At 24.7% G+C, this 20,400-nt stretch overlaps 1 protein-coding gene across 2 annotated transcripts in view; it reads right to left on the bottom strand.

Annotated features, from left to right (window-relative positions):
* LOC113551963 (intraflagellar transport protein 172 homolog) overlaps positions 1–20,400 on the bottom strand; it is an 89,635-nt gene that overhangs the window by 18,236 nt on the left and 50,999 nt on the right. For both annotated transcript variants that reach the window (XM_026954573.1, XM_026954574.1), the window contains exons 16-28: positions 19,458–19,657; positions 18,112–18,269; positions 16,639–16,783; positions 16,352–16,542; positions 16,103–16,285; positions 14,716–14,862; positions 12,758–12,912; positions 10,101–10,281; positions 4,208–4,399; positions 3,551–3,668; positions 1,700–1,844; positions 884–1,091; positions 154–327 (exon numbers count right to left, since the gene is read on the bottom strand). In XM_026954573.1, the coding sequence (XP_026810374.1) occupies positions 154–327; positions 884–1,091; positions 1,700–1,844; positions 3,551–3,668; positions 4,208–4,399; positions 10,101–10,281; positions 12,758–12,912; positions 14,716–14,862; positions 16,103–16,285; positions 16,352–16,542; positions 16,639–16,783; positions 18,112–18,269; positions 19,458–19,657 (2,197 nt within the window). The remainder of the gene's footprint in view (positions 1–153; positions 328–883; positions 1,092–1,699; positions 1,845–3,550; positions 3,669–4,207; positions 4,400–10,100; positions 10,282–12,757; positions 12,913–14,715; positions 14,863–16,102; positions 16,286–16,351; positions 16,543–16,638; positions 16,784–18,111; positions 18,270–19,457; positions 19,658–20,400) is intronic.

Raw genomic sequence — 20,400 nt, 5'->3', positions numbered from 1 at the left:
AATGTATGATTATAAATGTGGTTCAATAAAAAAAATTAATTTAATGCGATTTATTCGTGCTTGGACGTTTGCATTGGTTAACTCACTAAAATGAAAAAAAAATACACTGAAATAAATCAATAGTAATAATATTGTGTAATGTTGATTTTATACCAATTTGAAAAACATATCTCTCAGCTTGGCCCAGATATCGTAGCTTTCTACTTTGTCCATCTCTCGTTTACTGAATACATCTAATGCTATACGTCTGTATATATTGAAATTCTGAGGAAAGGCTGGTACATCATACTGTGTATATAAGTTCAATGCTTCAAAAGCATTACCTTCCTGAAAAGGAAATACACATTTTGTTCATTGATATGTATATAATTTTAAGTTAGATACATTTTGTATTCTTCCCACACAGCTACATTAAATTTAATATTGCAATTATTTAATCAAAATTGTCACGAAAGCAAATTGTAACTAATAGCTATTGTGGCATTGTCATCAATCTTTTTTTCGAATTTGATACAAACAAATGACATACATAAATTAACCAATATATGATTATAGATTTTAATTAAAAATAATCATAAACCCATAAATAAATGAAGATATAAACAATTACATTATTAGTAATATCTCAAAAACGTATGCTACTATAATTATATTTTTAATTTTTTTCTATTTTAATGTTCTACCATTTAAATGCAGGTACTGTAATTTAATAATATCATATTTTTATTTTTACTGAAATATTTTAATGTTCATTTTTTTTTATATTCTTCAAAATGATTTGATACTATTTTATAAACAGTAAAGCAACTAGATTGGGTATTACTTCGGTTGATATGTATAACTATAGAATCTATAGAATAAGTTTAATTTTAACCTATTTTACCCTAAGCAAGTCTGTGGCATATAATGCAATATATTTGTGAAGAACAACTTGTCCGTGTGGTCGGGCGACGTCCAAGCATTTGGACCATTTGCCCTGGGCTGATAACATGTCTAGCGCCTCTTCCACATCCATGTCAGCCAACAATTGTTCTGGTTTTCCTTCCCTTTTAAGACTATCTTTATAACACTCCGAAACATATCTCTCAAATCTGAAAATCAAATTATGCGTTTCGTTTAATTTATTCCTATGATATAATTAATTTAAGTTGTTTGGTTTGATATTAATTCAATTTATTTTAAATTGAAAATAAAATACAATTAGAAATTAATTATATTTATGTTTGATGCTAGTGACTATTATACTACTATAGTCTTGATTCTCGGAACGTACTAAAAAATTGTCTGAAATGCATATATCATACTTCTATTGTCAAACAGTTAAGTCTTATAAGTTTTACTTAATTTCTAAGTATTGTTAAATATTCAATGTTTACGGGATGAAATTAAAAAAAATATTAAAATATTTGTTATTTTAAGAATGGTATAAATTAATATAACAATTTAAAATATAATTTTATGCCTATGATAATATTATCAAACTATGTTATTTTTACCTTGCATTTTTCTTAGAGATATAGATATAAATAAACTAACTTAATAAAAATAAATACGTATTGAATCATATTTTGTAATTTTATTAGATTTTGCGATATACTTATATATTTCATGAATCGATAGTTGAGATTCATTGAAAAAAGATTGACACTTTGACAGATTAAAGATAATTAATGTATCAATAAAAAATAATTCAACTTACGAAGAATCTAGTTCAGAAGATAGTTTTCTGGCTTTAGACCAATAATCACCAGCAATGAATGCATCTATTGCTTCTTTCATCATATCGGCACATACAAACACTTTAGCTGCTAATAAGTATTCTTCGTATTCTATTAAACGCGGTCCTGTAAAAAATCGTTTGGTAGTGATAAAATTATAATTTCCAACACAAATTACTAAAAATAACCTACTTCTTTATCGATAAATGTATTATAATCTTGCATATTGAATAACAAAATAAGACAAAAATATATGATAATAGTTTAATTTTAAGTGACCCACTTTACGTGTTACATTAATTTTCTTTTTGTATTTTTAAAATATCGATTTAAAAATGGTATTTGTGTATTATAAAAATGTTAGATAAATAATATAAGATTGTGTAAAGACGAAAAATAAATAATAATTATACTTTTTATGTATTGTTATTAGATTAACTGAACACAATTTTAATTTTGTTGCCAAATAATAGAAATTCAACTTAAATTACTTCACTAAATCTTGGTGTTTTATCGTTCAAGTTTCAACATATGATAATACCGTGTTCATTATACTTAGAAAAATAATAATGTAAACACTGAAATGTATGCCATAATGATATAGATTATTAACAAAAGAAACAAGTATTTTTTATTAAATTATTTTAAATATTTATTTATCGGAATTCTCTTCTTCAGATACTATTATTATCGAATTTTATCAATTTCCTAGGTCACACGTATTTTTGTCTCTAGTTATACAACCAACTATGATAGTACCTACAATAAATTTATTTTATGTATTTACTATTAGTCCATCGAATTTGAATTCAATACAATTTACCGAAAACGTTCTAACATAAAATAATATTACATTTAATTTAATTATGGTATAAAACATAACGAATAAACAAGCATTGTTCCAGAAAATTGTTTTACATTGTGTATACATTGTATGCATTAACAATGCTTTATTATTAAAGAGTGGAATTACCGTTATAATATTATTGTTTAAAATTAACCATAAAGCAATTTTACAGTTGTTATATACAGATTTTTGGCAAAAATACTCGTATTATTTGTGTATCTATAATATTACTTTGAATGTTTAACGCTGACTGACACTTCCAAACGAATTTCCATCATTCCGCCACTTTGTACATGGTCGGTATCAGCTGGCAGCTCGTCGAAAATTAAATTATTAGCTGACCCGTACAAAGCTTTCACACATTATAACTAGTACGTTTAACTGAATTATAAAAAGTGGTAATCTGTCATTTTGCTGATGTAATCCAATAAGATTAACGTTATTAAATCTTCAATTTATTTCCATTAATATGTATCGAAAAAGCTTTATTTCGAGCTAGAAAATCTCCAGAAGAGGCAGTGAGGGTACCGTGTAATAAATTGCGTGTCAAAATCGATATAGAAAATATTCATCATTCTCCTTTGTAATTTCTAGCATTGGAAAAGGATAATGGGATTAATGATAACACTCAATTTATTTTACGAAGAAAAGACGGTGTTTCAACGAAGTTTGTATTAAAATATTAAATTACTCGTTAGCTGAATATAAATTGTATGATATTGTGTTTGTTTGAACGAGTGAAAATAATAATAATATATTTACCTAATTGTTGTATTTGTATTCATACCTAAATATATTTAAATCAGTGACGTTTTAATATTTAAGTACATATTTCATTATGTGTTAAATTTAACTATTTAAATGAAAATACATTTCAAGATTTAAACCATAAATTTCTATAATCAAAAACTTCATAATTCATACAGTATATGATAGAATAAATAAAATTAAAAATAAACTCGTAATACAACCTTTTGGAACTTACCTAACTTTTTAGCAGCGTCCACACACTCTTCGCCATCTAAGTATTTTAATGTCATTCGCGTCGCTTCGTTGAGCGTTTTCGATATAATACGGTCGTCTTTACAGTTGGTTGAAGTGACCTTTTCACACATATAAATATCTATTAATACAGTTTATAGATAAAATTTAAAGAAATAACTCAATTGGAAAAATTCTCAAATTTTTGCTCTTGTTGAATATTCTCATACAAAAATTTATTTTTAATCAAATATTTCAAGAAACTAAAAATGTTCTTTACGTCTATAATAATATTTTATAATAATATAATGCCTAGTGTAATATAAGTACTTGAATTAATTCTACATGTTTAAAAAGTTTATGGTAGGTATTTAACAATAAATTTTTTTATCCACGTTATACTCCATTGGGTCTACGGAAAAAAAATAAGTAATATAGATTATAAATTCGTCACGTCAATTAACATATAAGTGACTTTGGTGTGGAATATAATGCATTCAAGAAAATAATAGAAAACATTTTTATTAAAATATTTACCAGTGAAAATTAAAGAAAATAAAAATAACATTTACACATTTTGCTAACTAAATAGTTTAGAATACCTATAAATTATAATATAATAGAGTAAAAAATTAATTTATAATGATTTTATTAAGTATACCTTGAGCAAACAATCCACAGCCGTTTTGAACTCTCCATTTTGCTCCCACTGGCTGGCTTGCGCGAACAGACTGTTAATGTCTCTGGTCACTCGAGCGCCGCACTCCCTGTCGTATTCTGCTTGCACCTCATCTACTTTGGTAGGCAAGTATTCACGACACGACTTCAATGCTTCTACCCACATCCCTTTTTCCTATAACACCATTATTTTATTTACATACATTTTTTTTTGTTTCTATACTATCTTTTTAAATAGACTTTATCTAAATACTTATATAATTTTTGATATTAGTTATTACATTTATTACAATTGTGTGTATAATTATGTTATTTTGAAATAACCGAGCGTTATTAAAGTCACAATAATTATAAGAAAAAAATATATTAAAAGAGAGAAAATAAGCTAACTAAGTTTGAAACATAATAATATACTATGTATGTAGGCACAGGAAACATTGACGATTAACGGGTCCCAAGAGAGCAAGAGATAGGTATTAATTGAAATATTCTAATGAAAAAGTTAGTTCAAAGACTAAAATTATTTTTATTTTCATTTCTTTCATAAATTTATCTAATCAAATTAAAAAACTTACTTCTCATGTCACGTAAAATTTATTAACCTTTAATCGAGGTCTCGTATTTTATCTTGTCGCGAAAATTATATTTAAAGTTATATCTGCTTAACCTGTGTTAACTTTAAAAGATAAAAATGCTAAGCAATATCGAATTCAAAAAGATTAAAATATACTAATTTATTTAATGATGTATATATATAATGTATATTTAGGTGAATTGCTTGAATCCATAATCATGAAATCAATATTGTTAAATATATAGTATTATTATATGTATGCACTAAAATTAATAATAATTTTCTATTTTTGTTATATTTAACTACATTGCTACTATAAAAAAATAAGGTTTTAAACATTTTTCTAAAGGAATAAAATTAACGTAGGTTAACTTAAATCAAAATTGGCAATTCTTATAGCTGTATCTGATAAACTGATAAATATACATTAAAACAAATATTGTATCTAAATAAAACTTTCAACGCCATTTTAGTTTGGTTTAACTTATATTTTATTTTATACATTATACAGGTATATAATGTATATAATATATATATATATATAAATATAAACTGTTTTATACACATACTTGTATTTTCAGTTAAACATTTTTTTTAGTAATGAGTTTGTCAGGTCATTAAGCATTAATTTTTGCTTATGTTTCAGCAAAAATTCATTAATAATAATTATTTTTAACGTTTCAGCTATTATATATAATGTTTTTTAGTCGAAGATTTAACAGATCAGTATTTAAAATATTTTATTATATTTTGAATTATTTTAAATATTCATATATGTATATGTTCGTTTTAAAATAACAAAGAAAGGATAAAATCTTCGGAGTTAAATATAAATTATGAAAGCTATGTCTAATTAGTTATTGTAAAATTTGGAGAAATGTAGTATTGGTATCATATAATTTAAATTTTTAGTTTTTAATAAATTAGACTAATGGTTTATTATTATAAGTTACCTAACTGTAGTTATGTTTTGATGTATAAATAAGCTAAATTTTTAAATAGATATACAATTACACAACTGTCACCGGTGCAAAACTAGATTTTTTTATTTACTAATATAGTTTATACATAACTTGATATATTAAAAATAAAATCACTTTGTATATTATAAAATATGTATATATATTTTGATAATGAAATTTATTATGTAAAATAATGTTTAAAATGTTCATTTTATTTTAGATGGCATTTTCCGTCGTTAATTATAGCTTTCGATTCACTTTGAAAAAAAAGTACACTTCAAAATATTTTAATTAATTAGCATTAAGTTAACAAAACATTTTTAACGTACTATTTTTATTAAATAAATTAAAAATGTATATATACAGAAAGATTCAAAATCTATGTTATTTTTTTATTAAATTAAATATTATACATATATTCAAAATAGAGGAAAATGTATAATACGAAAATTTTTTTTATTAACAAACATCTAAAATTATTTGTAGATTTTATATTCTTTTTCAATATTTTATGGAAGTTTCGGTGAGTCAGCTTTAAAAAATTAAATAAGAACGTAAAATTTTTTTGTAAACTTAATTTAAAGACATATGTTTAATATAAATCAATATTATTGAACAAGATTAATTAATACAAAATTCTATAATACTTAAGGCAATTTAATGATTTTGAAAGTATTGCAATTATTAAATTTTGACCACATGTGTGATAGATGACGATATCATTATTAGTTACTTAGCTAAAACTATTTTATATTGTATTTTTATTTAATTTATTTATCTTTAATAATTAGACATTATAACGAATATAACATATTTGTTTATCAAAATATTTGTTTCTTAAAAGTCTGCACAGAGTGACTATAAGAGAAAACGATATGCCAATCAATCTTAATTTTTTATTTTTTATATCGATCCAATGAATTTATTTTTTGACCAAACCAAATGATTTAAAGCGTTTTTCTGGTGAAATAACAACTAAATGTGACACTGAAAAATACGGTTCTCATTTACGAATTACACTCAATTTTTTTCACTGTAAACCCAATCATGTGTATAACTCATTCGTTTCTATCGATTTATTGATGTCTGTTTACATAAACATTATATTCATGTGTCGCCTAGCTTAAAAAAAATAAAAAAATAAACAATGCAATACGTTTTTAGGACAAAATATAAAATATAAATTATAAAACTAGTAAATTTTATTGTTAAAGACAAAATATTAAGATTATTTTATGGAAATTTCTTGAGTAAAATACAGTGATGCAATAGTTTACTGCTATATTGCAAAAAAGACTTATTATGAGAGAAAATTTAAGAGCGTTTCAGATAGTCCTAAATTAACCTGGAAACTTATAAATGAAATTTCTTGCTCTAAAATTAATAACAATGATGGCATTAAAACTGTAATCTATAATGAACAGAAATACGATGTTAACAATAATCCGAAGAAGGTGTTAAATATTTTTAATACATTTTTTATAAATATGGAGAAGAAATTAGCTGAAAGCTCTAATTTTTCTGCGAATAATTGTGTCTTAAATGAGAATAATGAATTTTCTTTCGATAGTCTTTTCTCTAAAAAAATAGCAAACACCGATGTTATCAATATAGTTAATAAATGCAAAGATGATACAGCTGCAGGTATAATATATATATATATATATATAACTTATGCATACAGCAAAGTATTTTTTCAGACAATCTTAAAATAGCAGTGATTAAACCAATTTTTAAAGCCGGAGACAACAAAAATCTAAATAATTATAGGCCAATATCCTTGCTGATTAATTTTGCTAAAATATTTTAAAAATAATTAAAATTAGATTAATCTCATTCCTAGAGAAAAAAAAACTGTTATCTAGAAATCAATATGGATTTAGACCAGGTATTGGCACTGAGGATGCCTTATTTAGTACGACCCAATTTATTTTTAATGAGTTAGATAGCAGTAACAAGGTAATTGCTATATTCTTGGACTTATAAAAAGCATTTGATACTGTGAATCACAAAATCTTACTACAGATATTGCCAAATTTTGGTATTAATAATCTCAGTTTAAAAAGGTTTGAAAGTTATCTAAAAAATCGAAAACAAATAGTTATAATAAATAATATAATAGAACAAGCTGTCGTTGAATATGGAGTCCCTCATGGAAGTGTATTAAGTCCGGTTCTATTTTTATTATACATAAATTTGGTTAGTGATTTATGTCTTGATGGATTAGTTGTTTCATATGCAGATTATACATGCCTACTCTTTTTCAACAAGTCATGGGATGGCGTTCATAAAAAAGCGACTGTTGGGTTAAACAAAGTTTATCAATGCCTATGCGACAGAAATTTAACACTTAATGAACAAAAAACCATGTTTATGACGTTCTCGATTTATAAAAGTTCTCCAAATCTTAACCCCATAACAATTCATAGATGTTTCAATGGTAGCAGTTGTAGTAAGGTAAGTAAATGTATAGTTATAAAAGAAGTAAATAGTACCTGATATTTAGGTATCATGTTTGATAAAAACTTACGATGGAATCTTCACATTCAAAACCTAGTAAGGAAGTTACGCTCAATAACTTATAAATTCCATAAATTAAAAGGTTTAGTGCCTAAGCAAACAATGCGGGTTATTTATTTTGCTCTATATCAATTAATATTCCAATACGGAATGTTAACATGGGAGGAATTGGGCGATACTGTTTTAAACAAATTGCAAATAAATCAAAATAACATAATAAGAATTTGCTTAAATAAATACTCTCTGCAAGATTCTACAAATCAAAATTATAAGGAGTTGGGAGTTTTACCGACTAGATTTCTCTATAAAAAAATTGCTATTTTGTTCACTTTTAAAAGGTTCAGTCAAGATAAAGATTACAAATTGTTGGATTGTAAAAGAGAAAATATAAAGTACAATATACCTGTTAGATATTCTTATAAATCTTTTGGTTTATCTTTTGTAAATAATCTAGGGCCTGTTTATTTTAACTGTATGCTATGCCAATATAAAAAAAATATTCACTGTTCCAAATTTAATATTAAAAAAATCGTATATCATTGGTTATTTTCTCAATTAATCTAAGACCTTCATAATATGTTTCGTTATATTTAATATGTAAATATTATCTCATTTTTAAAATTTTTCTATTATTAATATTATTTTAACTTCTAATGTATTCACCAATTTATTATGCTAATTATATAATTTAAATTATGTTTTTAATTATTAATATTGCTCTCTATCTCTAACACAAGCTAATAGCTTAAAAGAGATAGATAATCATGTAAAATATCTAAATTTAAATATTAGTGCACACTTAAATATTAGTAGACAAATTTAAATTTATAACCAATACCACTTCAAATAAATGTAAAATACTAAAAAAAATATGTTTAAACGGTTGTTTTTTAATAAAAACAAAGAATTGAAATAGGTAATTAAAAAAAAAATATTTAGTTGGTAAAAAATTATTAAACTAACCATAAATTATTTTTTTTTTATATATATATTTAATGTAAATCTCTACAAATATATTAAGGGGAATTCATTTTAAAAGAAAAAAATACTTATATACTGTCTTCCACAGTGCTTAATGGCTTCGTTTCATAAAAAAAAATGTATAAGAAAATATATATAATTTACTAAAATAACTATTATCGTGTCATTTATCACTACAAATATATAATTCTGTTCATGACAGTTTAATTTTTAAAGTTATTTTCTCATGCATATTTTTATGTAAGTTATTCTTATTGTTAAACATATTATATATTTGTGGACAAAATAGTATTAATAATATACTATTATAGGTAAATCAGTATTGTACTATTATACAAAATCTATCAATTGGGTTACAATGTAAGTACATACCTAATACGTATTTTAAATTCTGATTTAAATTTGCTTTATAATGTTTAGCTAAAATATGTATTATATTTCAATATGTTTATCCTACTAACAAATTCAAAAAATAATTTATACAATTATTGTATTTACCAAAAATATTGAACACAGTTGAACTGAGTGTGTCACAGTATTAGACAATAGCATCAACTAAATTTATATGCATAATATTAATTACTAGAGTTAATTTCCAACAAATATTATATTGATTTAAATTTTAGCTATCACTGATTAAATAGCGTTTTATTTATTGTTTATTTAATTTAAATATTAGGCAAGGATATTATAATGATATATACTCGTCTGATAGTATGTGTTAAATTTAATAAAATCAAACGAAGCATACCCAAACCTATATCATATTCTATATATGATAATAAGTATCATACTTCGAGGTATTCTATACTAAACCTGAAGTTAACCATATTCTATACCTGATATTGTTTGACAATGAGTTCAGGCTTATGACAACGCAACATCAACGCCTCGAACCGCGGATAATTGGCTGCTTCAAACTCTATCTTGGCCCTGGACAGTAGCACATCGGACATGGCGCTCTTGTCGTGTTGATCAGCAACACGTTCCGCGTTGTCCCAATCCTGGTTATGTATGTACCTGCGTGTAGCCCGAAATGGTGTGGCGTTTTAAACATAGATATTATGTCTTCCCGAATATTTAACCGTATATCGTAATAACTTATAGTGTGACAATTTATGTTATTACCTACACGAAATTATTCAACATCTAATTTTATTTTAATAATAAATGTATTCAAAATCAAATATGACTAGAGTTTTAAGAACGAATTATGTAATGATATTAAAATGATGAGTGCTTATTTATTTTGTGTTTACATTTTAAACAGTATATTTTCTGATCAGAAAATTAATCTAGTTGGTATATAAATTAAAATTATACAATTTTAGATTTTAAATTCTGAGGGGATCGATTAATGTATTGATTGTATTACGATGTGTTTTGATTTTTTTTATGATTGAATATATGATAAATTGTCGATAAAATGCTTCTATTTTCAAAAATAGTGGTGAATGATGATCTAGTTTTTACTTCAGAGGTAAAATTTAAAAATGATCAGTACTTATTTTTATAATCGGGAAAAACAAACAAAAATGTATAAAAACGGGTATTTTTACGTAAACATTTTCAACAAAATTTATTTTGGTTTTAATTTTTGTAATATAATTCCATTTTCAATTTTTATTAGTTTTTTTTATAAATGTTGATAAAATTATACACTTAGTCAAAATTCTTGAAAATGTTATACAAAATCTTTCATAAGTATTTTATACTGAAACCATAACATTTTAAAAGTTTAAAAAGACAATCACTTTGTAATGACAATTTAAATTTTAAGTTCCAATTTGGTCGAAATTACTTATTTAAATGAAGTTTGATATAATATGGTATATATATTATATTATTATGATAATTAAATCAAATAATATAATAAATTCTATATTTCCGGAAAAAATTACATCATCCTACCCTAATACTAAAAGTAAAATAAATGACTATAATAGTTATATCAAAAAAAAACATTATCACTTGATGATTGTAAGCTGATAGGTTGTTTCTGCTCAGAATCGTTTTTCGTATACAATGATGTATTATTGAATTCAAATTTAACACATTTATATAATAATAACCCACTCGAAACCTAATATACAGCAGAGTGCCAGAGCGGTACCCACTTACTTACTTTTTTTTTTATAAATATCGATAAAAGATTTCTACTAGGTCAAAAATCTTTGAAATTCAATACAAGGTTCTTCGTAAGATGGTACTAAAGAATTTTGAAAATATTAAAATTTTATATTTATATTTTTATTTTTTATAAGAATAATTAGCTTAATTTATTATTGCTTATGATTTTATATTCAGACAAATTTTATAATTTTATATTAATTAATAAATGTGAATTTAAAAGTATGTATAGAATATACGTAAATGTAGTAATATTAATAATTACTATAATTTTAAGTTTTTTTTAAAATAGTTACCATGTATCTAGTATACAAAATTAAATAAATTAAAACACCTTGTTTAATTTCCAAAGTAGGTATATTAAAAAAGTCATCTTCTTAACAATATTTATGAAAAAAGAATGATTTTTGATTAAAAAAATTAATTGGACTTTCAGTGTTGCACAGGATACTCTTTAAATGGTAAACAAAATCTAAATATTTTGAAATATGGTTTTAAACTAAAAATTTGAATAACCAGAATTTCAATCAATTTATTATTAAATGAAAAATGGGGTGATAATATTTGGTGAATCAATCTGTATAATATTATGATATTACACTAATCAGCATTTCCGACCGTAGTTACGTTGAGTTATGACAGAGTACGCCTTCCCACACCGTTATAGTGTTACAGATATTATACAATATTATGATATTAAGTATTAATCGGCGTTTCCGACCATCGCGCGTCGTAACGTCGAGTTCTGTCAGTATCGCTTTGTTGGTAGAATATTATCACGGATGGCGTATTATCATAATATTATATTTGGTAGACACTAACTATTAATTTAATTAAAAATTAGTAAAATACTGAGTTTACTATATGTCACGTGATGCGCCAATATTAAATTACATACATTTATTAAGGTCATATTTTATAACAGGTGGTATACTTGATTTAGCTTAGTTTCGAAAGTATGCCAAAAATCAAGGCTTAATAATTCACTATTTGTAAATTACCACATAATAAATTTAAATTACAATTGGCCATAAGGAATTTGTTTTTTCGATTATTTTTCTCTAAAAACATTTAAAAATTTCTGTTTATAGAAATTTTAGATAAAAATTGAATTGAGTTTTAAAAGTTTTAATCAAAACTACATTTTGTATTATTTTATAGTAAAACAAACAAATGCGTATTATAGGTTTATAACATTACTGTTTTGTAAAACGTTGCAGTTTAATTAATAATAATAATAATATATAATATAATAATATTAATAATAGTCCATAATAATATGGATATGATGTACGTTTATAAAATAATTTAATCATTTTAATAGTTTTTATAAATCAACTTGCTTACAAAATATAGTTCTACTTACATTAATACTGCTTCTTTAGGTTTCATTCCAGCCACAAAATGTTTTTCCGCTTCCTGAAATTTACCATCATCTTCAAGCACAAGAGCGTATTTATAGTGCACTTCAGTCAAACGCTCGGTACCTCCGGAGCGAGCCAATTCGAAAGCAAAATCAAACTATTTAGAAGCATTTGTTAATAATATATTAGTACTATAATAATTATTAATTATAGTCCAGTCAAATTAGATCTAAAATCAAGAAAGATCTGAAAAATAACTCACTTAAATTTCGGTACACAAAATTATTAGTTTATTATCCTATTGGTCATACTAAAAGCCCCCACCTTCTCTAATAAGTAAAATTTACCCTCCTAGCATTTTCCGTAAAACTTATTAACCATTTAGTTTATGAATAAAAAAAGTAAACAAAAAATTATGGATGCCAACACACAAGAGAGTAGGCATGAGAACTTTTTTTGTATATTCATTGGAAAAGCATATAGTAAATAAGTGTTTATATTCAGCTTTCGTTAAATTTTTAAATCAATTTTATTATACTATGTTTAAAATTAGTTTATATTGTTAAACGTTCAGTTATAATGCCACTCAATTTATCAACAACCCTGAAATTTACGGTAAGGTATATATTATATAAAAAACAAAATATGATATTTTGTGTAAAAATGTAAAAATTGAATTCTTCTAATAGGCCTACTAGCTACTTAAAAAATTTTTAGTTACCGTTATGCCGTGAAAATATATGTATAAAAATAAAATATTTTTATAGAAAACTTTAAGACCTATAATTTTTGTCTATACATTTTTGTCGTTAGTTAAACAGTTAATGAGTTATATGGAAAACAGTGAGAAGTTAGACTTATTTCTTTTTTAGGGGTAGAGGGCGCAGATGTTAAGTTTTAAGACTTTTCGTATGTTCAATAAGATAATAAAGAGTTTGTGTATACCAAAATTCAGCTTTGGATCAATTTTTCTCATTTTAACTAGGCTATTATTTAAAATGAGTAACATATTTCATATTAATAAAATCATAACATAATTAGTATAAAAATAAATATTTTTCGATAATTAATATTGTTTGAACGTTAATGTATACAGTATTCAATTGTTTTTTTAATATAATTTTAAATAAATTATTTTTATTTTAAAAATTGAATTTTGTTGTATGATTATTCGTTAATTTTAATAATTTACCATATTTTATCAACTTTATAAGAAATATTAATTGTTACATTTAAAATTGCCGAAAAATAATACATTAATAATTAATTATATATCGCGAGTATTTAGCTATAAAATATGTTTAACGTCTATCAGAATCAGTGGCGACGAAGTTTTTAAAATGTGGTCGAGCAATTTCAAAACTTCGTGGCCCCAATACCCATTGGCGTAAAAAAAATATTCAATTGGGGTGACGGGGGTGTAAAAATATATATTTACTCATAATAAAGTTATGTTAGTATAATATGGCTTACTGGCATGTCCTTAACATGGATTTTGACACCGCTGATCAGAATTATATAATTATTGATATTATTAGGTATGTACATAAAGTTATTCTTTGATATTTTTATTAAACCAGGTATAATTTAACTATAGTATACTAGAGATAGACAACTCAATGTTACTAGAGGGCAGATTTTTTTAAAAGTGAAAATCCAGTGGGCCAGAAACCATAAAAAGCAACAAAAAAAGGGTCAATAAAATTTACAATTGACATTTATAGTTCAATACTAGATAAGAATTCATATATGTCTACATTTTACTATAAAAATTATGTTTGTATTGTTAATATAATAAAATAAAATACAGAAAAATTCTAACATTTTATACTTTTATAAAATAATTTTAAATGTAGCACGGGCCAAAAATGGTACGCTGACTGCCAGTTGTCCATCCCTGATATAGACCGTACTGGATTGGTAACTATATTTTAATGATATTATATTATTATTTAATTACTTGATAACTATCACTGGCATGATCAATACACTCATTTAGAAGACCAAGACGATTCAGTAACTTGATAGCTGAATCTCCACCTAACGATTTAGCCCACAAAAATGCTACTTGTTCAGCTGCGTATTCTCCACCATTGTTTTTTGCAATCTAAAAATATAATAAAATTGTTTATTTTTAATTTATGATTCAGATATCCACTTTAATTAATATTTTTGTCAGAAACAAACTGTCAATAGAAAACTTATTACAGTATATGTTTTTATACTATAATAATTTAAATGAAATCGTATTTATTCTTTATACCACAGAAAATTTCAAAATTTTACAAAATCATTTTCAAAAATAATAATTGTTTTTTCCTTGCATAAAATGATTTATAAATCATTTAAGTCCCAATTCTCATGATATATTTTATCACTGTCACAGTGGTGTAAAATCGAAATGACATCAATATTTTATTTTATCTAAATCATTTTTACAATAACATATGATATTACAGAAGTTTATATTTTATTTTAATATTTATTATTTTAATCTGCATTATAAGATCAATAAATTAAAGATACGTTATAGTATAGAAATCTCTAAATATCTGAAATCATAGTCATATTAATTGTGGTATTGATGCTTGATGTGAAGGTATCAAAAGGAATGATTGAAATTCGAGAATATGCTGTGCCTTGATTTATTATTATAAGAGCGGTGTTCTGGAGATTGAAATTTCGTACCTATGTAAAAGGATACGCCAGTTCTGTGATGCATGTCATTTACTCCGTTGCTATGTATACCATAGTAGATGAAATAGTGTTCAATAGTGCAGTGATATTATACATTCATAACCTAACTATATATTTAATAATTATAATAGTTACCCGTTAACATATTACGTTATAATTATTGAATGTATTAATATTAATAATTAATAATTCCTTTTTAAAACATTTGGTAAAAGTAGATAACTTTTTTTTTAATATCATTTTTTAGTCATTCTTAATCAATCAAATATTGTGATCCAGTCTAAATAGCATAATATTACGAATATTTAAGATTATTAAAACACGTATCCATTGTTATCAGTTTTTACTTCATAAAATATTGCTAATTAAAAATAAAAAACTTTTATTAATTATTAATATTTAGCGTTGTTTAACTTACATCAGACACTTTGCTGAGATACAATTAGTCATATGGTTTTATGAATATCAAATGTGATTAGGTTAAGAATAAAATATTGAGTCGTTCATTGTCCAATTATTTTAAACTTTGTTTACTTGCATTCAAAAATAATAGTATACAAACAAAATACTAATTACACGCACGTACATACTTGTACGTATTGTGTATACATAATACAAATTTTCAGGGAATCATATAATGGTGTAGGTACCTTATACGCTTCCTCCCACATATCCAACGATCGATACATTTTTACCGCGAGTTTCCATTCCCCGGCCTGTACGAAATGGTGTTCCGCCGCCCTGTAGTTGCCTCGAGTCTCACACTCGTGAGCTAAATGAACGTGGGTGGTGCTCACTAAATCACTGTGGTACTTGCTCACAAGAGACATCATCTGTTGGAAACGTAAGGTTTGCGTTTTACGCCCGCTGCAGAGAAATAATCGTTGAAACGTACGTACCTCGTCGTAACGTTGACAGTTCTTGTACATATTGATGGCCAGATCTATTTTTTCCAAAGCTATATAAAGCTTTTCCGCTTCCTTAATCCTGCCCATGTTTTCCAACTTTTTGCCATAAGTTTCTAATTCTTCACTCAAGTCTGTCAAGGTTGGGTTGTTCTTTAAAAGCTTATGTGCCTTCTCCCAATTCCCTGAATGTACATGATAGTGTTTGAATATCAAATGTATATATAGGTACACATATTATTTTAATCGTTTTCAAAATATGACAAATTAATTAAATTAACCTGTTTCTAAATAGAGCTGAATAGCTTCTCTGTGCATTCCACATTCCATATAAAGCTTTTCAGCGGTCTTATAGTCGTTAACTGTTTTAAAATGTTCAGCCAAATGAGATCCATACTTGGTTATCAATGTTTTATCTTCAATAACCTGTGGTTTAAAAATCTATATAAAGTTACTTATATGAATTTATATATTATATTTTAACAGGCTTGTTCAAAACCTGCTGGATTGCAAGTTAGAACTTAACAATTATTAACTATGAAAAAGTGTTAACACCTCATAAAATAGTGGTGTTTCGTATTATGTATATATGCTATAATAATAATAGTTATTTTAATTTCCTTGAAATAAATTATCAATAAACTTATGATAATATAGAAGTTAAATCAATATAAAAAACTAGTCATATTATTTATTTAAATTTTGCGCTACACTTGAATTATAGGTATGTTTTATTTTTTTTTTACACAAAATAGTCGTACTAGCAAATTAGTTTGCTATACAAAACAGTAATGGTTTTAATAATAAAAAAAAAAACTATATCTAAACATTTAAATAAAATCCATTATTCGGTATTTCTTGTCTTTTATAATAATAATTTACAACTTGTAACAAACTATTGACGAATGTAGTAACATAATATATTTATAAGATTAATTTTATGTATGTGTATGTGTATGTATGTAAGCGCCACAACTAAGTCTATCGCACTTAAGGCTCTGAAATTTAGTACATAGATAATCCTATACTCGAGTTCCTCTTTGAAGTCAATTTTTTGAATTTTGAATTTGAAAGAGTTATACACATAAGGATAGGATTTGTTGCCTCATGAAAAAATAAATATTTTTTGTTTGTATAGAGTTACGATAAGTTAAATAAAATAATTATTATATAAAATACAAGTCTAAAATAATATACAATTATTTTAGTTGTATATTTTTTATTAAGTCAAAACTATCCAAATGTTGTGTTATATATATTTGTAGTTTATTATTATTAGTTAATTTAACGGAGTTTAAGTTTATGGTAAATTCATTAGCATTGGTAAACTTGTCACGAATGATGCTTTCAAGGTCAGCTAGTGTATAATATGTTTATTTTATACAATATTTTTTATAAATTATTGAATTTTCGACTAAAATATTTTAATATATGTTTATTTGTATTTAATGTCTATGATAAAAATATTATAAGGTTATGATATCTATTGTTATAATTAATATTAAATAATTTATTCTTGTATAATTATTATTAGCAAATATTAGCATTTGTAGTAAACTGAATTGAGTGAAGTTTATATGTATTTAAATTTAAAATGATATGTTTAATCAATTTACTTACTTTACTTATCTTTCATCCAAATAATATTACAAGACAGATGAATTCGTTTGACCATTTAACATCAGATGTTTTTGTCGTTATAAGTAAACAATAGATGTGATGTTAAAGCCAAACATAGAATTTAAGATATTTACCTGCATAATTTGCATTGATTTTTTCCACTGTCTGGCACCAATGGCAGCTTCTAAGGCCTTTACTGTATTTCCGGATTCAATATAATGAGATATAGCAGCATCTTGTTGTTTCTGGCAAACTAAGAAATCTCCCCACTTTTCTTCTAAAGAAACAACCTCTGAAAAATTATTTAACAAAATAAAACTCAGGTGATTAATATTTCAATGTTTTAATATCTTAAATGTTTTGGTAAATTGGTCGTGTTAAAAGAGTCCCATAGCGCGATAGTACACCTTTATTGCGTATATATTGCATCACATTATAACGTAACTTTAATATTGTTATGTTTATGTATAATAATATTATTATGACACATTAATATAAGTCTTGAATAATAATTATCTACTTGGGCATATGTCGGCATCATATATATATAGACAAAATTAGTATACAAACATGATAAAAATTAATCATTTTTCATTAGGTACCAAATTTGTAGAGTAATCACAGAAAATGTACAAAAAAAATATACAAAAAAAATCATCAATAAATGCTTTGAATAGTTTTAATAATTATGTTAGGTTATGGCATCCAATTATCATTTGTGAGTTTGTAGTACAAATAAAAGTATTAAGAAGTAGAACAGAATAGTAGGCAATCGTTTCACAGCTTCATGCACTTTGAAACAAAATTTTAGGTATGTAAACTTTAAGGAAATACCATTCATAAAATGTCAATAAAGAAGCTATATACATTATATTTAAATACAATATTTATTATATTAATGGCATGGTAAATTAAGTAAAAAAAAATGATTTGTGAAGATTGCTGAGAAATTTTAGGCATTCTTGGAAATCCGTAAGTTTAATATAATATTAAAATTCCAAGTTTTTAAACTCAAATTATATTAATATTGTAGTTTATAGTAAGTAATGTCTGGAAATGATAATAACAATATTTTCATACCATTTTTGAGTTATTGTTAGAAAACATAATAATTATTATCCATGAGTGTACATCACTCGTATCTATGTAAATGTTTGATTAAAACCATTTTATTTTAAATAATTTATAATTATATTTTTATGGTATTAATATAATAAACTATCAATTTTAGAAAATTTTATGAAAAATAAGCTTATCTAACTAAAGATAACTCTGAATTGATCAAAGAGATACTTATATAATATAACCTATATTAAAACCACTCTAAGTTTTTTTTTTATTATATCTACTACGCTATTGGAAATTTGCATATATTAAAATTGACCCATCAATACTTTCAGATGGAACGCAAAAAATATGTCATCGTGTTTTGTTTACATACGAAGTCGTACGTCGTAAACGTATAAAATGTACACCACACCTGAAGGGGATATGAATCTCGCCAACTCCACGGCCTTAGCGTATATGTTTCCTCTACAGTAAAATTCCATAGCTTTGCCAGGATTCCCCTGCGATTGACAAAGTTCTCCTGCAACGTGATAGTTTTCCAGTCTTAGCAATCCAGACAGTACCTTTTCTACAACTGAATCAGCCAAAAGTTCTGGGTCATCTTGAACAAGCCTGTATGATTTCAATTTGAATTAAATTTTTATGTCCGGAGAGGAGAGAAATTTGTTTGGCGGTGTGGTCTCAATGACCGAAGACCGAAAAAAAAAATTATATTTTATGTCACACTCACGTAATAAATACAGCTATATACGCAAAAATCGATTAAGGTTTTTATAATCATACGAGTATACCATTGTATCACGTAAACAATATTCTCTATTATAATATTTTATTATACAAAAGATAAATAAACTTGTAATTTATATGAACTATCCAATTTTTCCAACTATTCTAATTTTTAAAACGATATAAATAATATTATACAACACATTTTAATCGGGAGATTTAATATGAAAAATAATTTTAATACATACGATATTTAAAAAATATATTTATTTAAATAAGTATAATGTACGAGTATACTTATTGGAATTCGATTAAATTAGAAGTTTACAAAAAGTTAATGGTTTGTATGTAAAATTGATTAACTTATTCAACAGAAACTTTTTCACTGTATTGTTATTAAAAATAATACATTTTTGTGCATGCATATCAAATAAATTAAAGTGGTTCAAATTATATAAATAATATATATATATACATTTTAGCTAATATAATAATATTCAACGTAGATCAAAAGTTGTTTTATTATTATTACGTTTTCCAAAGAATGTCAGTTTTTAAAATACCATTCAAAATGCATGTATAGAACATTTTAAACCTATCAGTTTATTATTTAAAATACTTTGTACATA

This window comes from Rhopalosiphum maidis, chromosome 2 (genome assembly GCF_003676215.2).
Source record: "Rhopalosiphum maidis isolate BTI-1 chromosome 2, ASM367621v3, whole genome shotgun sequence".
Lineage (NCBI taxonomy): Eukaryota > Metazoa > Arthropoda > Insecta > Hemiptera > Aphididae > Rhopalosiphum > Rhopalosiphum maidis.
The sequence above is the reverse complement of the archived record's forward strand: the minus strand, read 5'-3'. Positions and strand labels throughout refer to the sequence as shown.